The sequence below is a fragment of the Hemiscyllium ocellatum genome, chromosome 8 (assembly GCF_020745735.1).
Source record: "Hemiscyllium ocellatum isolate sHemOce1 chromosome 8, sHemOce1.pat.X.cur, whole genome shotgun sequence".
In the NCBI taxonomy this organism is placed as follows: domain Eukaryota; kingdom Metazoa; phylum Chordata; class Chondrichthyes; order Orectolobiformes; family Hemiscylliidae; genus Hemiscyllium; species Hemiscyllium ocellatum.
In genome coordinates, this window is record NC_083408.1 from 53601298 (window position 1) to 53623111 (window position 21814).

The following is a 21814-nucleotide window of genomic DNA, read 5'->3' on the forward strand; positions in this document are numbered from 1 at the left end:
AGAAAGCAGCATTAATGTTGAATCAAATTAGTTACCTTGTTCACCAGGTAGCACTAACTGGTATTTAAAATGCCAAAACGTAAAAAAAAAAGTTGGTGCCTTTACACTTCAAACTCTTCAAAGTCTTTTCAAATATTCTCAAAAACAGTTACAGATTCCCCTGACATATCAATGCTAATGTTAATGTTGCCAGATCTGAGTTTTGCCCATAATTTCTGCTTTCGTTTCAGATCTCAAGAATCCGCAGTTCTTTGGTTTATACAAAGGAACGTCGATTATCCGAAGGACACGGGAGGGAATATTTCCTTCAGTTAATCGAATGCCAGGTAATCGACAACGGATAACATAGTTGGCCACACATTGTGATCTTGTTCGGATCTTCCGAAATTTGGTTAATTGAATACCGGATAATCAAGGTTCCTCTATATTAATATAGACAATGTAAGTGAACAGATTTTTCACTCTGAGCACATTTAGCTAACCATTTTACCAAACAAAAGGAAAGATGTTCATACTTTGCTTTGGTAGGGTGAGAGTGCAGGCCAGGAAACAAAGTTGAATTTTGATCATCTCTGTGGTTTAGATTTTACCTTTTCAGTACAGGACAAAAAAAACTTTATTTAATCTCTATTGTTTTATCATAATTTGGAAAAGGAAAATGTTTTATCAGAACTATGTCCCAAATTAAAAGTCAACTATAAACACAAATTATTTTAAATAAAGTTTGATACTGTGACACTTAATTAAGCAATTATTACAGTTATTATAGAAACTCACCTTTGTAAGATCCAGCATTTGGTGGGAAAACGTAAGGAACTATTTACCCAAGAATCATACTACAGATGATAGAAACCTGAACTAATAATACAAACTTTTGGAAAATCACAGGTTAGTGGAGAGTGAAACAAAGCTAACATTTCAGGTTAGATTTAGTAACATCTGTGGAGAGAGAAAAACAGAATTAAAATTTCAAACAAGGACAATTCTTCAGAACAGTTTTGAAGAAAAGTCCTTGACTTGAAAATTCAACTGCTTCTCTCCACAGGTGTTGTCAAACCTGTTACACATTTTCAGCATTTTCTGTTCTTTTTCAGATTTGCAGCATTCACAGCATTTGTGTTTGTTAACATTTCACACTGATGATCTTTTATCAGAATCATGTAAGAAATGATATGTTTTAAGCAGATTTAAAAAGTTACAAGGGATGAATAAATAACGAAATGAAAGATCTGTGATACACTGGAAGACGTGACACAAAATATTAAAAGTTCATTGCGCACATTGAAAGGAGTGGAAATAGGACAAGTTAAGAAACATGATGTGCTCAGAATAGGTATACATGGCAGAAAGATGATCAGCTCCCATCCATAAGCAAAACATTGACCTCTGCCTCCATTTTGATTCAATTTCTTGGTAATTTTATTTTTACTTCTTACTTCTACTGCTAAAGAAAGCCTGAGGTAAATGTTTTCATTCCTGTCTGTTACTCTACTTGTAAGCAACATATATTGAAAAAAGGACCAAGTTCAACAAAACTTGGTCAGAATTCACACGATACCAAGTTATAATCCAAAAGGTTTATCTGAAATTGTGAATTCAAATAAACCTTTTGGACTATAACCTGATGACAACTTCTGACCTTGTCCATCCCAGTCCAATACTGGCACCTCCACAACAAAACTTAGCATAGACAGGATAAGGCCTCAAGTAGGAATGGCTTAGTTTTGGGAAAATGCAAAATTTGGGTCCTGGATGAGAAAGTGTAGGTATGAGCAGGTAGGGATAGAGTTAAGTTTTGAGGAACAAAGATTCAGCTAAGCGTGACTCAGATCAGATCAGAACTTGCAGTATATAATGAGGTACTGGAGGCAAGGTTAGTGGGTTAACAAGGTGGAAAAGCATTCATTATGTAGAGCCATTTAACAAGATGGAGAGGCATTCAGTATGTAAAGTCAGTTAACAAGGTGAAAAGTATTCATTATGTGAAACCAGTTAACAAGGTTAAGAAAATTCATTGTGTAACAGCAGATGGCTTAATCTCTACTATTGACACTCACTGACTGTTATGGTCACCCAATCAGTATGTATGTTGCCTTATCTGGATGTTCCTCCCTGTAAGTGACTATATAGTTCCTTAAGAAACTGCTGTTCGAGAGAAGACCGAGAACTCATGTATCTGTGCACATGGGCGATCATTCTCTCTCCCTCCAGGGCCCAGAATAAAGATGAAGGAGGTAAAGCTACACCGTATCTTTGATAGTTTTGCTTCAACTAATACGGGGATAGGAAAACGGGACAACATGGAGTTTTCTTCTAAAGTTGGGAGATGGGGCAAATTATTCATTTTTTAAATAAAGAATGTCATATATTGTTTAATGTTGTGGACTACCTTCGGTGCTCTGGTATATTTTGGTAATGTCAAAAAGTGAGATGCTGGAAAAGCACAGCAGCCCAGGTAGCATTCAAGGAGAAGGATTTTGTCAATGTTCAGTAACCAACAATTCAATGTGCACTCCGATCAAATCAGCCACACAAGCTGATTCTGACAGAGATGAGTGCTCATGTCAGCTCTCTTCAGCGTATACATGATGGGTTCTGACAGAGATCAGTGTTCACGTCAGCTCTCTTCAAGGTATACATAATATGAAGTCACAGTTCCTTGTGTATGCTGACCACCTACCCATCATTGAACATCAAGACATGGAACAAAATATTCTGAAAGTCAATTTCAGAATAGTGATGGAAAAGGATAGACCAGATCTATCCTTGATGTAATGATGTAAAGACTGCTATTTCAGCCTTCCACTTGAACTGCTTCAAAGACTAGGGACCAACGATGGATGACAGCCACAAACCAATGCTAAAATGTCTTATTAGCATCACTCTCAATTACAATGACCTATATGCAAACAACTTTAATCTGGAATCTGTAGCATACAGAAAGCTGAAATTTCTTTATATGTCAGTGGAATCTGTAACTGTTTTCAAGAATATTTGAGAAGGACTTCTAAGAGTTTCTATGATATTTAAAGGCAGCAATTCTTTTTTTAATAATAAAATACCAGTCCATGTTACCTGGTGACTCTTGACCTCAAAACAGGACATGGTGAAAGGAAATTAAGACCAAAAGCCATATAGCCAGTCTACAAAGGACAGTTGCTCATCTATCCAGATATGACAAGTTAAAAATAATCATGCCCTCATAAATTATATGAAAAAATAAATAAAGGCTCCAACAAAAGGGTCAGCAGATAGCTACAAAGAACCGCAAAAAGTGCAGAGGCCAAACTTAATATACCAATGGCCAATTGATATTACAAGAGCAATCTTACGCAGTCCAAATCAAAGACTACGTGAAAATTGCCCTGATCTGAGAAATTCAGTGCTGTGTCAAGGAAAACATTGTGGTTTTACTGAACTTACTTGAAACAGGAAAATCAGTTGAGATACCAATTATATCTCACTTGCATTTCAATAACTACTTATTGCATGCTGGTTATCCATGACTTTCCAGAGCAAAATGGACAAAATTAACTGTGAACAATAAGCTAATAAGCACCGAAATTGATGATATAAAATAATCTGATCCTTTCAATAAATAAAGACATCATATTCACACAAACAAGTTAACATGTGAACAATAATGCTGACACAAGCTTCAAAATCAAGATAAATTTTAATCCCACTTTGCTGAAAATGAATAGGCCTTAATTAATGTTGAATGTAATAATTTAAGTTGGTATTTAAATGCAAATTAAATCCAATAGGATTCTAATCAACAACAGAAAATCTGTAGTACAAACAAGAAAGCAAAACACTCACCGTTCTTGCTTTAAAGCGTATTCTAACATTTTTATTCTTCTTACTAGGTCCTTCTTTAAGTTTTCCTGACCTTTCCTTTCTCCTTGTAAAAATGCTATCCGAGCCTGTTTAACAAAGAATTAAATAGAGAAATCAGTATATCAATATTACTGCAAAGTTTTTTTTCAAATCCTCAAAAATAAAGAAAAAATTATTAAACAACGCTGGTACTCATGAAACATCATGTGTGCTAGAGGGAAAAAAGGCTAAGGTAAGCAAATATATTTCATTGAACAGAAAGTGAACTTCAAACCAAATGAGAATATGGGTAACACAGTACAAAAGGAAACAGTCTAAACTAAAAATCTGTAAACTTTGCATGTCCTGCTTAACCAATAGGAATCCACATTTGGAAAGTTAGTTTTCCACGGTCAGAGAGGCTGTTTAGCTACTTATGGCTGAGCATTTTGTTGAAACTCAGTAACTCTTGGTAGAACAAGAGCACTTCCATTATCTTCATTACAGGAATAAATGTAAATTGAAGTTCACGAAAAAAAATAAACATTGAGTTTTAATTATTCTGCAAAGAACACAAGAGCAATTATACAATAAAAGTGTGTGCAGATACCAGAGGTTTCTGACAGTTAAATGTACAAATAATGGCAAATACAGACAGCTTCAGCATTATTACCACAAATTAAATATGATAGAGTCAGAGCAATACAGCACAGAAACAGACTGTTGGGTCCAGCTTGTCCATGCCAACCAGATATCCTAAATTAATCCAGTCCCATTTGCCAGTATTTCCCCATCTCTCTAAAATTTCCTCTTAACATACCCATCCAGATGCCTTTTAAATGTTGTAGTTGTACCAACCGACACCACTTCCTGTGGCTGTTCTTTCCAGCAACATCCTCTGTGGGAACAAGTTTCCCCTCAGGTCCCTTTTAAATCTATCCTCTCTTACCATTTCTCTCAAAATCACTAACAAGTGGTCATTTCTGATTATTCAAAGGGCAATTCTCTCTTTGGTGTTGGAAGCTTTTTAATAACTGATCCCCATCACAGCTGACACACAAATGACAGGAAACGCAAACACATGCATCCTAAGATTGTTGAGCAACAAACGAATGCAAAAGGAGCAAACCTGAGTCCAGTGAAACTTTGTTGATAGATGACCCAAGCTAAATCCAGGCCAACCTTTTTGCTCTTTTTAAAGATTTTTCAATCAATCTTCTGACATCAAGTCCACACAACTAATTTGACATTTCAAAGAACAAAAATGTGATGAAGTCACTTCAACTGTACAACATAAAATAACAATATGGCAAATAACAACAGACAAAAACCGAAAGATGCCAATTAAAGCTTTCAAGGCCAAATTCTCTGTTCCATTCCTGAGAAAGTGTCAAGAGGGTGGTGCTGATAAAGGGGATAAGGTGGGGAAAATGAGGAAATTGGTGAAATCCACATTAATCTTGGCAGGGGGCCAAAGCGGAAGATTAGTCATTCTTCCTCCAGATGTTGCATGGTTAGGATTTGGCGGTGGAGGCAGCCCAGGACCTGCCTGCCCTTGGTGGAGAGAAAGGGGGAGTTAAAGTGTTTGGTCATGTGGCGATAGGGTTGGTTGATGCTGTGTCCCAGAGATGTTCCCTGAAGCAATCCTCAAGTTGGCGTCCTGTCTCCACAATGTAGAGGAGACCACACAGAATTCAATGGATACAGAAGATGACTTGCGTGGAAGTAGAAATAAATTTCTGTCAGATGTAGAAGGACCCTTTGAAGCCTTGGACGGAGATGAGGGGAGAGGTGTGGGCACAGGTTTTGTGCTTCTCGCGTTGGCAGGGTCAGGTGCCGGGATTGGGGTGTGGGCTGGTGGGGACGTGGATCTGACAAGGGGGTCGCGGAGAGAATGGTCTCCCTAAAACGCAGATAGGGTGGGGAGGGAAATATATCCCAAGCCATGGGGTCTGTTTGTAGGTGCCGGAAGTAGCAGAGGATGATGCAATGCATCCAGAGGTTGGTAGGGTGGAGGGTGAAGACCAGGAGAGTCCTGTCCTTGTTGAGGCTGGAGGGATGAGATTCAAGAGTGGAAGTGGAGGAGATGCACTGGAGGGCATAGTCAACCACATAGGAGGGGAAATTGCAGTCTTTGAAGAAAAAAGCCACCTGGGATGTTCTATGGTGGAATTGGTACTCCTGGGAGCAGATGCGGCATTGGAATTGGGAATAAAGGATGGCATCTTTTACAGGAGACAGGGTGGGAAGCAGGTGTAGTCCAGGTGGCTGTAGGAGTTGGTGGGTTTGCAGTAGATGTCCGTAGTTAGTCGGTCACTGGAGATGGAGTGATCCAGGAAGGGGTGGGAGGTGTCAAAGATGGTCCAGATGAATTTGCGGTCGGGTGGAAGGTGTTGGTGAATTTGATGAACTGTTCAACTTCCTCAAGGTAGTGCTGATATAGTCCTCGATGTAGCGGATGAAAAAGTGGGGAATGGTGCTGGTGTAGCTGTGGAAGAGAAGACTGTTCCATATACTCAAAATGGCAGGCAGGGTGCCCATGGCTACCCCTCTGGTTTGGAGGAAGTGGGAGGATTGGAAGGAGGGTTGACGGTGAGGACCAGTTCAGCCAGGCGAATGAGTGTGTCTGGAAGGGTACTGGTTGGGACGGCGTGAGAGGAAGAAACAGAAGTCTTGGAGGCCTTCATCATGGCAGATAGACGTGTACAGGGACTCAATGCCCATGGTGAAGATAAGGCACTGGGGGCCGGGGAAACAAAAGCCCTGGAGGAGGCTGAGACAATGGGTTGACTGTGGCAGCCAGGTTTGTGAATCTTGGGTAGGAGGTAGAATCGGGTGGTCAAGGTTCTTGGACTATGAGGTTGGAGCTGTGTGTGGCAGATCCCAAAAAGTGAAGTTGTGGATGGTCTGGGAGATGATGGTTTGGTGATGGGAGGTGAGGTCATGGTTGAGGGGGGCTGAAGGTGGTCGTGTTTGCTAGTTGGCACCTGGCATCAGCAGTGTTGAGGTCGATGTGCCAACCTACCATAGCACCCCCTTGTCTGCTAGATTTGATGGTGATGTTGTGGGTTGGAGCAGAGGGAGTACAAGGCTTTGTGCGAGGGTGAGCGGTGGGGGGAGGGGGGCGGAAGGGTGGTGTACAGGTTGAGGTGGTCTATGTCACGGTGACAGTTCTGACACAAGTAACAATAAAATTGCACATTTATTTAGAAGTATTCCAAGGGGGCAAAAGACATTCTAGGATTACTTTTTATTTCTTATTTTCACTTTTAGAAAATCGAAAACTACAAAGGAACATTGCTACTGTTTCTCGGCTGTGATCCCACAGGAAGGTGTCTCAACGTTCTGACAAGATATTTAAATCCTGAGAGCAGTGGACAGAGAATTTTTTTCTTCAAAGATCGCAATTTCCCCTCCTATGTGGTTGACGATGCCATCCAGCACATCTCCTCCACTTCCACTCTTGAATCCCATCCCTCCAGCCTCAACAAGGACAGGACTCTCCTGGTCCTCACCCTCGACTCTACCAACTTCCGATGCATTGCATCATCCTCCGCCACTTCCGCCACCTACAAACAGACCCCATGGCTTGGGATATATTTCCCTTCCCACCCTATCTGCGTTTTGGGGAGACCATTCTCTCCGCGACCCCCTTGTCAGATCCTTGCAAGTGAACCTTCTCAGAGAAGCAGAATATGACCATCTTGGGGTTAGTATCAAAATTGGATCAACATCTGTAAGGTAAGATTTTGAGAGTATAATGATATCACAGACACAACTATCACCATCCTTAGGCATATGCTGTCCTGGGGCAGAGGTGGCTGCATTCTGGTATACTGGCAGAACAGAGTTGTGAGCATTCCACATTGACTTCGAACTCCATGAAATGTCATGGCATAAGGTGCAACATGTTGGTTGCGTAACCATTCAGATGTCTCTCTTCCCAAGATCAGATTGCAAATCTGTGGTTGTCTGCCGATTGTTTTGTGAAGCTGGACAACTTCACACTATTGGAGCTTATCATTACTGGGATTTTCCTTACACACTTAAGGAATCAGGTGCAAACTTCCAGCCTGGAATTACCAAACCGCTTACTTTCACAAGATGATGAAAGTTAAGAAAAAGGGAGTTGCTGGGTTACTAAACAAACAAATTTTTCCCCTCAATGGGCCGTTTGGATGCATTCACCAATGTACTCCAGAATTTTCCACCAAAGAAATTTGCCTCAAATTGGAGGAATCCCTATAAGAATTTATTCGAGAGCAGCAAATCCAAAGACCCATTCCCAGAAATGAGAAGACAAAGCTTGATGAATAGAAAGAGCCATTAATCAAAGGCTGACAAGGGATCCACTTTACTGAAATGAAAGCAGGATGTAAACAAGTTGGACACATCTATGAGGTCTCAATGCCTACACAGGTTTTCCAGAGCTTCATTGATCACATTGTGGTCCATTATATCCTTTTACAGGGGTGTACTATTAAAAGCAGACCTGCAAAGGTGCAGGATTTCTTCTCCCACTAATGTTTATGAACAATCCCAGTATGATATGATATCCTGAATATGATATCCTGAACTAAGACTGTTTGTGGGCAAGAGCATAACTGGATGGCATCAAGACAAGATAGTCATCAATAAACCCATTATGGAGTTTATGAACTTAGGAACAGAAGTAGGCCATTCCAAAGTATTTAAATGAGCAAATAGCTATGGAACTCCAATGGGCTCAGCCATCTCTGGGCTCATAGCCCTCGACAGAATATTTGTCAAGAACAGATATCTGCACAACTTCATCCATAGATGCCCAACAGACCAGCAACGCGGTGAGGTCATGCCACGACCTAATTCACTAGCCGCGCTACCTTACATAAAAAACATCTCTGAACTGACAGCCAGACTTCTCTGACCACTCGGGTTCATGGCAGTCCAGGCAACAATTCACAGGACAAAAGACCCTAATACCCATCATGTACAAGACTCATGTAATTTACAGGATTCCATGCAAAGACTGCACAAAACAACATATAGAGCCAACAGGCAGACAACGAGCAATCTGCATCCACAAACACCAATTAGCCACTAAATGCCACAACCAACTGGCCCTAGTAGCCATATCCACAGATGACATGGACTACAAATTCGAAAAAGACAACACAACAATCATAGGACAAGCTAAACAGAGGACAACCAGAGAATTTCTAGAAGCATGGCACTCAGCCATAGACTCCATCAACAAGCACATTGACCGAGACCCAATGTACCAGCCACTTCAATGATTAACTGGAACCAGCAACCGGAAGCAACAGAAATGGAACCAAATAAATTCCAGAAGACAATACAGGAATGCTTCACAGGATGCTCCAAAGCACTGAAGATGTCGCCTAGACAGGGAAGAAACGTCTCCAAATCAACTTCTCAGGTCGCTGAACATATTCAAAACTACAACAACCAGCACTCAAGCTACAAATCCTCACACAAACCTTGGACACCTACGGGCGAGAGACAAGCAAGGAAATGGGAATTCTGTGCCAACTGCCTAAGCACTACCTCTGAACAACTCAAGATTCCAACATGGATGCCAAAGGAATCAAATACTACCATTGTGTGTCAGATACAGACCACTAATCAACAACCCACAAGCCAGGGAAACACAATCACTCAAAACCGTCTCCGGATGACCCAAGTTATGATTACAGATGCACACAGCAGACTACACAGGTACAGACAAGAAATTGTGCAGCAAAAATTGTTAATTTCAAAAACAACTAATCTGGAAGGGACTGCGACAATCAACAGGCCATCACCATAAGACAGAACAGAACCATGTTCAGAAAGAGAACGGCACTGCAAGACAAAATGACTAAGCTAACCAATAGCAGAGAAGACAGTGCGATAGACATCTGGGTTAGAAACCTCTCCAATAGACAGTTTACAGGCAGAGAAAAGGCCGGACTCAACTGCAACCACAGGGACGCAAAAGCAACAGACTTCCTAGCTGCACTAGAATTTATGCTCAGAACTAACAGACTAACTGAAGAGACACAGCAAACAGTCAGACAAACTATTATATCTTTACTAACAAAAAAACAGACAAAGGAATAAACTCAACACTAAAGAGAGAGAAGCCCTAAAAACACTCAAAAATGACAAGAACATAAACATAGTACCAGCGGACAAGGGCAGAATGACAGTTATCATGGATAAGATCGAATATATTCAGAAAGCAGAAAAACTACTTGCAGATACTGACACCCACCTACAGAGGGAGTGTGACCCCATGCCACTGCTAACCAATAGAATAAACAACACACTACCAAACCTTCAAAATAAAGACTAATAACCAGGATTGACCTACAAAGGATAAAACCAAAAAGCAACAACATCCTAAGATTTTACAGATTACCCAAAGTACACAAACCAGACATACCACTCAGAGCCATTCTGGCACTCTTGGGAACATTGCATAAACTGGCAAAAGGATTCCAACAAAAACTAAAACATCTTATTAGCAGATACAAACACTCCACACAATCATCACAAGAATTCCAAGACAACATCAAGAACATAAACAGACAGGGATGAAGCAATATTCTCATTTGAAGTAATGTTACTGTTCACTTCAATTGATGAAATTCTAGCCAGAGAGACAATAGTCAACCTACTATCAGGCAGAACAGACAACACAACAGGGAACCTATCAACAAAGACTACATGCTAGAACTACTAGACTCGTGCTTGACAACACACCTCACATTCAACAATCAAATATATGAACAGATCAATGGAACATCTATGGCCTCACCCATCTCAGGACTCTTTGCATCACTGCTTCTGCTATGATTGGAACAAACAGCCCTCCAACAAATTCAACTCAAACTCTGGATCAATTACGTAGACAACACTTTTATTATCATTAAGAGAACAGAAGTAGAGAATACACATCGGATTACCAACACCATACTCACATGGATCGATTTACGAGAGAGAAGGAAACCAACAATCAACTCCCATTCCTGGATGCGATGGTACAAAGAACACAGAACGGTGAACACACCACAAAAATAAAAGTGTACAGGTTAGCCACACACACCGATCAGGTCCTGAATTACAACAGAAACTGCATTAGGACCCTATTCAAAAAGGCCTCAACACACTGCAGCACTCCCAACCTGTGAAGAGAAGAACATATTTACAGAGTATTCGCCAAGAACAGATAGCCCTGCAACTTCACCTACAGATGCCTAACAGACAGACAACACAATGAGGACATGCCATGACCTAACTCACTTAGCCACATTCCCTTACAAAAAAACATCTCAGAACTGACAGCCAGACTTCTCTGTCCACTCAGGTTCATGACAGCCCATAAAAACACAGCCACACTCAAACAACAACTCACCAGGACAAAAGACCCTGTACCCATCGTGTGCAAGACTAACGTAAGATACCGGATACCATGCAAAGACTGCACGAAATACTACATAGGGCAAACAGGCAGACAACTAACAATCCACATCTATGAACACCAACTAGCCCAGAAACATCATGACCAGCTGGCCCTAGTAGCCATACACACAGATGACAAGGAACACAAATTCGACTGATATAACACAACAATCATAGGGTAAGCTCAACAGAGGACAGCCAGAGAGTTGCAAGAAGCATGGCACGGAGACCATCAACAAGCACATTGACCTAGACCCAATATACCGGCAACTACAATGATCAACCGGAACTGGCAACCGAAAGCAGAAGGAACAAAACCAAATAAATTCCACAAGACACAGTACAGCAGCATTTCACAGGAGGCTCCAAAGCACTGAAGATGTCACCTACTCAGGGGAAGAAACATCTCCAAATCAACTCCCCAGCTCTGTGAACATGCCCACAACCACAACAACTGCACACAAGCTACAAATCTTTATACAAAGCTTGAAATGGGCAAAGATAAGAGGATGCTCAAGAATACTCAGGCATGAACTGATTTTGCAAATGTCTGTTCTGCATTTCCCATGAGTTTATTCTGTATCAAATGGCACAAGGTAAAAAGGATGTTGATACTAGCAAGAATTAAAACAAAAAAAATTCAAACGTACAATAAAGTGGAGAAAACCCTCTTAAAAAAAATCAAAGGGATGCTTTGTATGGAGACTGTTAGAAGGGACAGAGGGAGGAGGAGAAACAGGAAGAAATTCATGATCAATTCCAAAGAATAAAGCCTTGGTAGCTGAGGTTGCATGCGCTAAATTGTAGAGTGAAAGGTCTGAGGAGTAAACAGTTTTCAGTGGGGTTTTTCATTAAGAGGTTACAAATCAGAAAGGGCAAGGCCAGATTGTGAATTTAAATTGTAAAATTTGAGATGTAGAAGGACCAGGAACCAATGTAAATGAGCTGAGGCATTGAGGGATCAGTGCATAGGACTTAAATTAAGTTTCTGATAAACGGATATTTACTGAAAACAGAACAAAGAAAGGGAAATTATTAATAAGCCAAAAGGATTTAAGGCCTTGATATTTTAATAAACTGCTCACATCAGAAGATTTGAAAAGGGTACTTCAATAGTTATATTGCCAAGCACAAAAAGCACCGTGAATATAACATGAACCATAGTTTTGCATACCAGATGGATGCCACAGGACCTGAGATACACAATAGCAAAATACATTAGCTAAACATCAGAAAAACAACAGAAAATGATGAAATTACTCAGGTCAGGTAGCATCGGTAAAGACAGAAACAGAGTCAACACATTTTGTAAAATTGTCCCCTGATGAGTCATTAACCTGAAATGTTAACTTTATTTCTCTCCATAGTTACTACCAGAGCACCTACATTTTAAAAAATTTTTGCCAAAACACCATGAAAATACTACTTTTTTTTCAATTAACCAAGAGTTAAAGTAAAAACATCCAACTACTTTTTCCTCACCAAACACAAACTGAATTGGTTGCTTCTGTCAGAAAACAGATTAAACTAGAAGAATACATTACTCAAGTTCCACCCCAAATCATTTCCTCTATTGCAATTTGGCATGCTTTGCAATGGTTCAAACAGATATGCAAACAAATTATTTTACTTGCAATGCAACTTTTCGATTCTGGAACCTAAGTAATTTGTATTGCTAATGTATATGTTTGCCCTCACTCCACATTCCATTATAACCTTAGGGATAGATTAATCATCATCCAAGTATTTTCTACATCAACTCTGATCTTACCAGACAAATGCAGATTGTCTCTTAAGCTTTGAGCGAAGTGAGGGTAGAAATTGAGGTGGTACTGGCCATAAGATTTCAGTCTTCCTTGGACTCTGGGGAGGTGCCAAAAAAAAATGGAGAATGACTAACATGACAGCTTTTATTCAAAGGCGACTAATCCCAGCAATTACAACCAGCTATTTTAACATCCATTGTGGAGATCTTTTGAAAGGTGGAAACAATTATTTGGGATAGAATTGGTAGTCATGTAGAAACAGGAAGTGTTAGCATGGATTTCGAAGGCAAAATCATGTTGAACTAAACTGCTAAAAGTTTTGCTTGAAAAGGTAACACTTTTGTTGCCTACATGAATTTCCAGAAGACATTTGATACAGTGCCGCATAACAGGGAAAACTGTAGGCAATGGCAAAAAAATGGAGCATTTGCAACATGGATATAAAATTAGCTAAGTTATAGAAAAGAGAACAATGGTCAATGGATACTCTTGAGGAGGTTTGTAGTGGAGTGTCCTTAATGGTGAATATTGGGACCCTTACTTTTCTTGATATATATTAATGATCTGGACCTTGATATGCAAGATACAATTTCCAAGTTTGCACATAATACTAAACATGGAAGAATTGTAATCCCGCGAGATGCATTGCGTTGAACTTGCAAAGCACATTGACAAGTTGGTGGAGTGGGTAGATAAGTGGCAAACGAGGTTCAATGCAGAGAAAAGTGAGAGGCGATGCACTTTGGTTGGAAGAACAATGAAAAACAATGTAAATAGGGATACAATTCTAAAGGGAGTGCAGGATCAGAGGGACCTGGGTGTACATGTGCATAGATCATTGCTGATGGAAGGGCAAGTGGAGAGAGCAGTAAGTATAGTTAAAATAATACAGTTCTCAATTTTATTAATAGGAGTGATTTTGAATTAGACATTTGTTAACCCTCAGGTGAAGTAATGTCGACAGTTCTGGGTGTCACATTACAGAAAAGTGAAAATGCATTGGAGAGAGTGCAGAAGTTATTTATTTGAATGGTTCCAGACCTGAGAAACTTCAGCTATGATAGATTGAAGGAGATGGGGCTGTTCTCCCTGGAGAGAAGGCTGAGGAGAAGATCCAACCAAAATCATGGGCAATCTGTACAGAATAGAGGGGATGAAACTGTTTTATGTTTGTAAAGGAAATAACAACGAGAGGGCTTAGAATGAAAGTAATATATGAACTAAACAAATGTGAACCGAGAAAAAGGTTTATTCTGAGTTGTTCGATTCTTGAATGTACTGCCTGAAAATGTGGTAGATGTAGCTTTCATTGAGGAATTCAAGATGACTTCTGATTGCTTTTTGAATGATAACATTGTGCAATGAGAAAAGACAGATGATTGGCAATAGATATTAGAGCTGGACTGGATAATATAGCCAGTGCAAGATAAATGGGCCAAAATAGCCTTCTTCTGCATCATAATAATATGATTCTGTGATTGAGTAGCAAATCCAGGCTTGCTTGAATTATATTTATATTTACATCAACATTGATTTTATCAGTTTCTTAACCAGGTGTTTTCATTTATCTCCAGGTAAAATTTTGATTCTTGAAGTTATATTCTAAAACACAAAACAGACTTTTGCAACACAATACTTGAAAGGCAATACTATGTGGCAAACAATCTCTAAAATAAATACTAAATCCTGCAGATGCTATAAATCTAAAATATAGTGTTGTAAACACTTAGGCTGAAGCATCTTTGCAAAGACAATTTGGTGTGTCTAGAGGTCTTAAATGTCAGACCTTTTGACTATTTCTAGCATTTTGCAGATTGTAGAAACTGTGATCCAGCTATCTTGCAATTACTGTACACCTGATTGATGATGCTGGGAAAGTTACAGAATTTTTCATGAACAGTACAACACTGATATGGAGGTACAGTATTGAATTGGGGTGGACAAAGTTAAAAATCACAACACCACGTTATCTACCATTATTTGGAAGCACTAGCTTTCAGAGCGCTGCTCCTTCATCAAGTAACTAGTGGGGCGGATCATAAGACAGAGAATTTATAGCACAAGATCAGAGTGTCACAAAAGCGTGAGATTCATAAAAATGTACAGCCCGGAAACAGACCTGTGGTCCAACTCGTCCATGCTGACCAGATATCCCAACCCAATCTAGTCTCATTTGCCAGCACCCGGCCCATATCCCTCCAAACCCTTCCTATTCATATACCCATCCAGATGCCTTTTAAATGTTGCAATTATACCAGCCTCCACCACTTCCTCTAGCAGCTGATTTCATTAACATACCACCCTCTGCGTGAAAATGTTGCCCCTTAGATCTCTTTTATATCTTTCCCCTCTCACCCTAAACCTATGCCCTCTCGTTCAGGACTACCCTGCCCCAGGGAAAAGACTTTGTCTATTTATCCTATGCGTGCCCCTCATGATTTTATAAACCTCTATAAGGTCATCCCCAAGGAAAACAGCCCTAGTCTATTCAGTGCGTGGTTTTTATATATGTGTGTGTGTGTGTGTGTGTGTGTGTGTGTGTGTGTGTGTGTGTGTGGTTATATGTGTGTGCGCGCACAAGAGAGAGAGACTGTTTAGTGTAGTGAGGAAAAGAAAAATCACAGAATCTTATTATGACTATGCCGAAGGTGGCCATTTGGCCCACTGTCCTTGCACTGGTTATATTATCCAGTCCAGCTCTAACATCTAGTGCCAATCATCCGCCTATTCCCATACACCTGTACAGTGATATGAACTGAAAATGTATAACAGGAAAAGCGCAGCAGGTCAGGCAGCATCCAAGAGCAGGAGAATTGACATTTCGGGCATGAGCCCTTCTTCAGGAATGAGCCCTTCTTCGGGCTCATGCCCGAAACATCGATTCTCTTGCTCCTCGGATGCTGCCTGACCTGCTGCGCTTTTCCAGCAACACATTTTCAGCTCTGATCTCCAGCATCTGCAGTCCTCACTTTCTCCTCTACAGTGATATGAACCCAAGGTCCTGGTTGAGGCCATCCTCATGGATACCAAACTTGGCTATCAGCCTCTGCTCAGCCACTCTGCGTTTTTGCATATCTAGAAGTCTGCCTTGGAGGATGGTCACCTGAAGATCCAAGGCCAAATGTCCCTGACTGCTGAAGTATTCATGACTGAGAGGGCACACCCCTGTTTGGCAAATGTCGTGCAGTGTCCATTCATCCGTTGTCGTTGCATCTGCTTGGATATGTTCGGTACATGAGAATGGCCTCAACTGGGACCTTGGGTTCATGTCACACTGCAGGTGACCCCACTACACGACACACATACACACACCCTCTCTCAGACACATATGTGCGTACATCACCCCCCACACACTCACCCATGCACGTACCCTCTCACAGGCTTATACTTCGTCATACTCACACACATACTTTACCAAGCACATGCACACTCGCTCTCTCTCTCACACATACATACACACACATTTTAGTCGATGGTGAACTTGCATTTGCAGAATTATATTTCCAGAGACATTCTATTTTTGCTTAAAAAGCACACAACCTGCAGGCAGTTAATCCATGTAACATTTTATACATTCCTACACTAGGAATAGAACCAGTCTGAGTCAAGATTGGGATACGACAGACTCTAACCTCACACCTTTAATGCATTGTCTGTGCTGAGTTGTCACCTTAAATTATCTCAAGAGTGTGACTTAAAAAGTTCTGGGATTTACGTAATGATGAACCCATTCAAAAAAAGATGAAAGGCTTAACAACAATCTAGGTTTTGTTCAATATATTGTTTTAATTGCATGACACTGTGATCTTTTGCTATAAATTCTGTGTCTTATGATCATGCCGCACTAGTTACCTGATGAGAGAGTAGCACTCTGAAAGCTTTCAAATAAACCTGTTGGACTATAACTTGGTGTTGTGAGATTGTTAACTTAATACAACAGTGAAGAGACACACTCTGCTGGTTCAAGGACTTGGATGCTCAAAGTGTGACAGCTAAGGCAAAGTTAAAAAAATGATATCACAACACACTCTTCTGCCACAACACCTATAGCAGCACGTTTTCTTTCTCTTTTGAATGCAAGCATTGCATCCATGAATCTACACATTCCAATCAGACTTAATCATGCCACCATTTGAAAGTTACAGATGTCAAAAAAGTTGGGTTAATTCAAAAACTGCTCAGCTAACAGTGCAGGAAGCAAATAAGCTGCAAAAGAAGATAAACAAACATCTCTTGCACAATATGCTCGAGTTCCACATTACAGATAGTTTAGCAATATCTCAAATATATCCGCTATCATGACCACATTGGCTCTCCACAAGCACAAACTACTGAACAGGACAACTTCCAAAATCTGCAAGTCCAATAGGTATGTGATAACATTTGGGAGGGAAAAGTTGAACATTTCCTGTTCATTTTACCTGAAACAAAAAAATTGAATGATGAAATTCTCAGATGATTGAACATATGTTCTTAGGTTTAAGCACTCTTACATTCAAAAGCTCCAATTCCACAAGGTTACAAATTTTGGACCAAAGTTTAAGACTTGAAAGTACCTTCAAACATCCAAGCCATGGAAGTTAGTTCTTAACTTACTTTTGTCAGGTGTTACACAAAGCCAATAACCTAGTATAAAAACTACAGAAACTGGATTAAGGCTTTTGCAGTGCAGGCAATCCACAGGTTCTATTCATAAGTCAATTTGAATGCAAGTCGGAACACAATGCAGGATAGCATAAGACAGTCATTATAAGTAGAGGTAATGTTTACATGTTGGATATTTAAAATTACACCCCTCTATGAAAATGCAGTGAGTACAAACACTCGTAAGTCAGATGCTAGTAATTTAGGGGCTCCCAGTATCTGACTGATAAAATCAATATGAAGGAAAAAAGTTAACCAACATTATTTTGGATTGGTTAACAATACAGAAATCTGTCCTCTGGAATGCCCATGAAAGTTTAGTAAAGCTTACTTTTAGAAAGGTACGTAATTATTCAGCAACTCTAGCAAAAAGTGCAAAACTGGTTTCCCCATGTTGAATCAGATTACAAATGTGCAAGCAGGATTAGCACCTAAAAAAGGTACAGTACTAGAAACCTAGTTGAAAACCAAACAGCTAAATTGCAACAGTAAACACAGGACTGGGGTTCTTTTCAGACTTGTAGACTGTGATGCACTTGTTTTGTATGCAAGTATGTGAAGCCAAACAATTTCTCTTGCTAATTTGCACTCTCTCACAGGTTGACTGAAGCTTTAATGTTTTTTTCACAATGAACAATACAGCATGACCTTTGCTGTACAATTCTCATAAATAAACAGTAATCTCTTGAAGAATCAACAATGATTGAGAAATAATAGCTCCAGTATCAAAACAACTTGAAATTGATATAGTAATTACATTAAATATACAATTAAAAATATTAACAGAGATTAAGAAATTAATCTATTGGCTTTAATTGCATACCAGCTCTGAATTTCTGCCTTGCTGTGAGGCATTAGTATATTCTAACTCTTGTTCTTTTCCCTGAAATTATATTTGCTGCTCATTTAGTACTTGGACCTATAATTATCAGGCAAAGAAAGATAATACTTACAAGTCATTCCAGTGGAAAACTAGCTGTCAGTAGGGAAAGATGAAGTGCAACAGCTGATTTAATGCAGCAGCTTTCCAACTCTACATCTGTTCTACAGCCTGAAATCATTCTCTACATTTACACCATCAGCTAAATGAAAACATACTCTGCATTTATAAACAATGCAGGAGGGTTGATTTCAAAACTTGGCTCTTTGAACACTTTAAAATAAGAGCTGATAAAGGAAGTACTTTAAAAAGCTAGGACTTTCTTCGCTCCAACACTTTTTAAACACACATCTTTATACTAGTGTTTTAATTCAAATTATAATTATTTTTATGATGACTAATCGTAAAGTTGCAAAGATAGAGATGTACTAATGCCTCAAACGTTCCCAGGAAAATTTGCATTCGGGAAACTTTATCAGTTCGTAGTTTATTTACTCATCATTTTTCTTCCAGACATATTGATACACATTACTTATTTATAACTTATTGATGATGTAAAGATTGAATTAAATTACAAGTATGTAATACAGCAAAACATGATCAAACCAAAACATTAAACTTTCTAAAGGTTACTGCCCTTGCAAAAATAGACAAAAGACAGACATTTCCATTAGTCAGGGTAGAAAATGTCTACAAAACTAAAATGTAAACATGTACTGCATTATTGAAGCTTTTCTAATGCTTTCCTTAAATGTCACTATCAACTTATGGAATGAAATGTGAAGTAATGATTCATTACATATTTTCATTGCCAGCACATGTCATGTGGGGATAGTTTTGTATGGCCAGTCTCCAAACAAATCATGTTACAAACAATATAAAGCTTAAAATAAGCATAAGTAGTGCCACATCCAAAGTGTCAATGATCCATGCACAGAAACTGGAGTGTGAGATTCAGTCCCTAGAGCCTGTTCCACCACTGAAGTAGAATGTCGCTGGCCTGTTAGTGGCCAAGCACAAACAGCAAGCATCCAACCCACCAGCTTCGTTAACCATTACCGTACCCATTTCCAGCAGGATGCGCAAATCCAAGACTGAACTGATGAGTCACCATAGGACCCAAAGGTCCACAGTGGAAGTCAGTCATTCTCGGTCTCAATGGACTGACCAAGAAGAAATGGGTTCTCATGAGAGCTTTGTACGACTTTAATCTAACTTTCACCCTCTTGTGCTCCAATCCTTTAAAACAAATCTAACACTCCATTTGCTTTTTAAATTATTTCTTGTGCCTGTCCTACAGCTTTTGTAAATTTTAGCATTATGATTCATAAATGCCTCTCCATCCACAATTCCTAGTTTCTTTCCATTTAGTGAATATTCCAATTTGCCTTAAGGTCTTAAATAAATGACCCTATTTCCCACATTTAACTCCAATTGTCCCAGTTCTGTACACTCACTACATCAAAGTCCCTTTCCAAATTTCTGCTCCCATATGTACTGCTTTCTGTATCACCTAAATTACGGGCAACCTGAAACTTGGATATTTGACTTTGTATACCTTTATTCAAAACATTTATACATAAAGGTCAGAGGGAGAAAGGAAATAACTTATAGGCCAGTTAGCCTGAATTTATTTTCCAGAAAAATATAATGGGTATGCTAAATAGGATATTTTTAGAAAAATATAGGAGCTCCAAATCAGGCATCGTCAGCTAACGTCAGCACCAGAAGTGTATTTTACCATTTTATGGTAAAGTACATTCCTGACTATCATTATTGTACAGGTACACAATCCTTTATCCGAAACGCTCGGGACCAGCTAGTTTTCGGAATTGTTCGGATTTCAGAATAAGTGACGGTTTGACGATGAAATTTTAAATAATCTTACTGAACGACAGACTCACTATGAATAATACCGGTCCTGAGACAGAATTGAGGCATGCCAGTGCTGGGCCACGCCCACTCACATCACATCTGAGTGACATGCAAGTGGATGCGGAGGTGGGTTAACTGTTTGCACACCAAACAACCTGTTAAAAGAGCAAAAACTTTCAGAAAAAAAAAACCTCTGGATTTCGGAGCTTTTTGGATTTTGTGATTTTAGATAAAAGAATATCTACCTATACCATAGAGCCAAAAAGATTTAGTTTAATTAGTATAGGACAGTATGGCAGGAGCAGCACCAGGTATATTTAAAAACGAGGTGAGATCACAATACCAAATTATGTGCACACTAAAGAGTAGAAGCAATGTGCAACACTGAATAAATCAGCCTTGCTCCATCCAAACTGGTAGATAATTAAAATTAACAAGGAGGCAGTTCCACAGATATCCCCATGGTGCAGCCCAGTACACCAGTGCACAATATGAGGCTGAAGCAGGTGCAATTTTCTTCAGCAATTCAATTCACTCTACATGATCGCAAGAAATGGCTGGATGCACTGATACAGCAAAGGCCATCACCCGAACAACATCCCACATGCAGTACTCAAGTCTCATTCCAGAACTAGCCACGCTCCTTGCTAAGCTGTTCCATACAAGCTGGTCAGCATTATTTCACCTCCCAATCCAGCATTTTCTTTTATACATATAAAGCATATATATGATGCATTTTTGTTGACAGCTAAAAGCAACCACTCCAGAATGAAAGTTTTGCCACATCTGCTGTAATTAGAGTGGTTACTGGGTGTTGCTGTTGGTTATCATGGTAGCACATAGTAACAGAGAATGCCCAAACTTTTTAGTCATCAGCTGGTGTCTCCTTGGTGAAAGAATAAATGTTAAGGGCCTAATGTCATATTTGCAAGTATCCTTGAAGTAGAGCCTTGCGGATCCTACTAGTCATCTGATTCCAGTTATCTTGCCATACATAAAATCCTTAGGCATGCGACTGTTCTCCATTATATCACCACAACTGAGCTAGCAAAGTCAACACCGCTTATTGAGTGCTGATACACTTGGGAATTTCACCTTTCAGAGGCTGCATTTGAGATTTTCTCCTTTCATGAGATGTCTAGAACATTCCAGAAATAGTGAAGTTTAAAGCTTTTAAAGTTTCCTTTCTTGATAGCTGTGAGTCACCCATGTTTCATGCAAGGTGCTTAGAATGCATGTCTCCTAAACCACAAACTGGTTTGAAGAGTTAGTTTGAAAGTGTTTCATGGAAATTTTATGTTTCAAGCAAACATAATAGTTGCTTTTCTTTTATACATATAAAATCTTGCATCAAGAGATAAATTGTCTATCACCCATGGTAACA

General features: G+C 39.6%; 1 protein-coding gene across 3 annotated transcripts in view; it reads right to left on the reverse strand.

The window, feature by feature from the left end:
• The window catches only part of strn3 (striatin, calmodulin binding protein 3), a 184636-nt gene that overhangs the window by 138294 nt on the left and 24528 nt on the right, over positions 1-21814 (reverse strand). For all 3 annotated transcript variants that reach the window (XM_060829030.1, XM_060829029.1, XM_060829028.1), the window contains exon 2: positions 3823-3926. In XM_060829030.1, coding sequence (XP_060685013.1) covers positions 3823-3926 — 104 coding nt within the window. The remainder of the gene's footprint in view (positions 1-3822; positions 3927-21814) is intronic.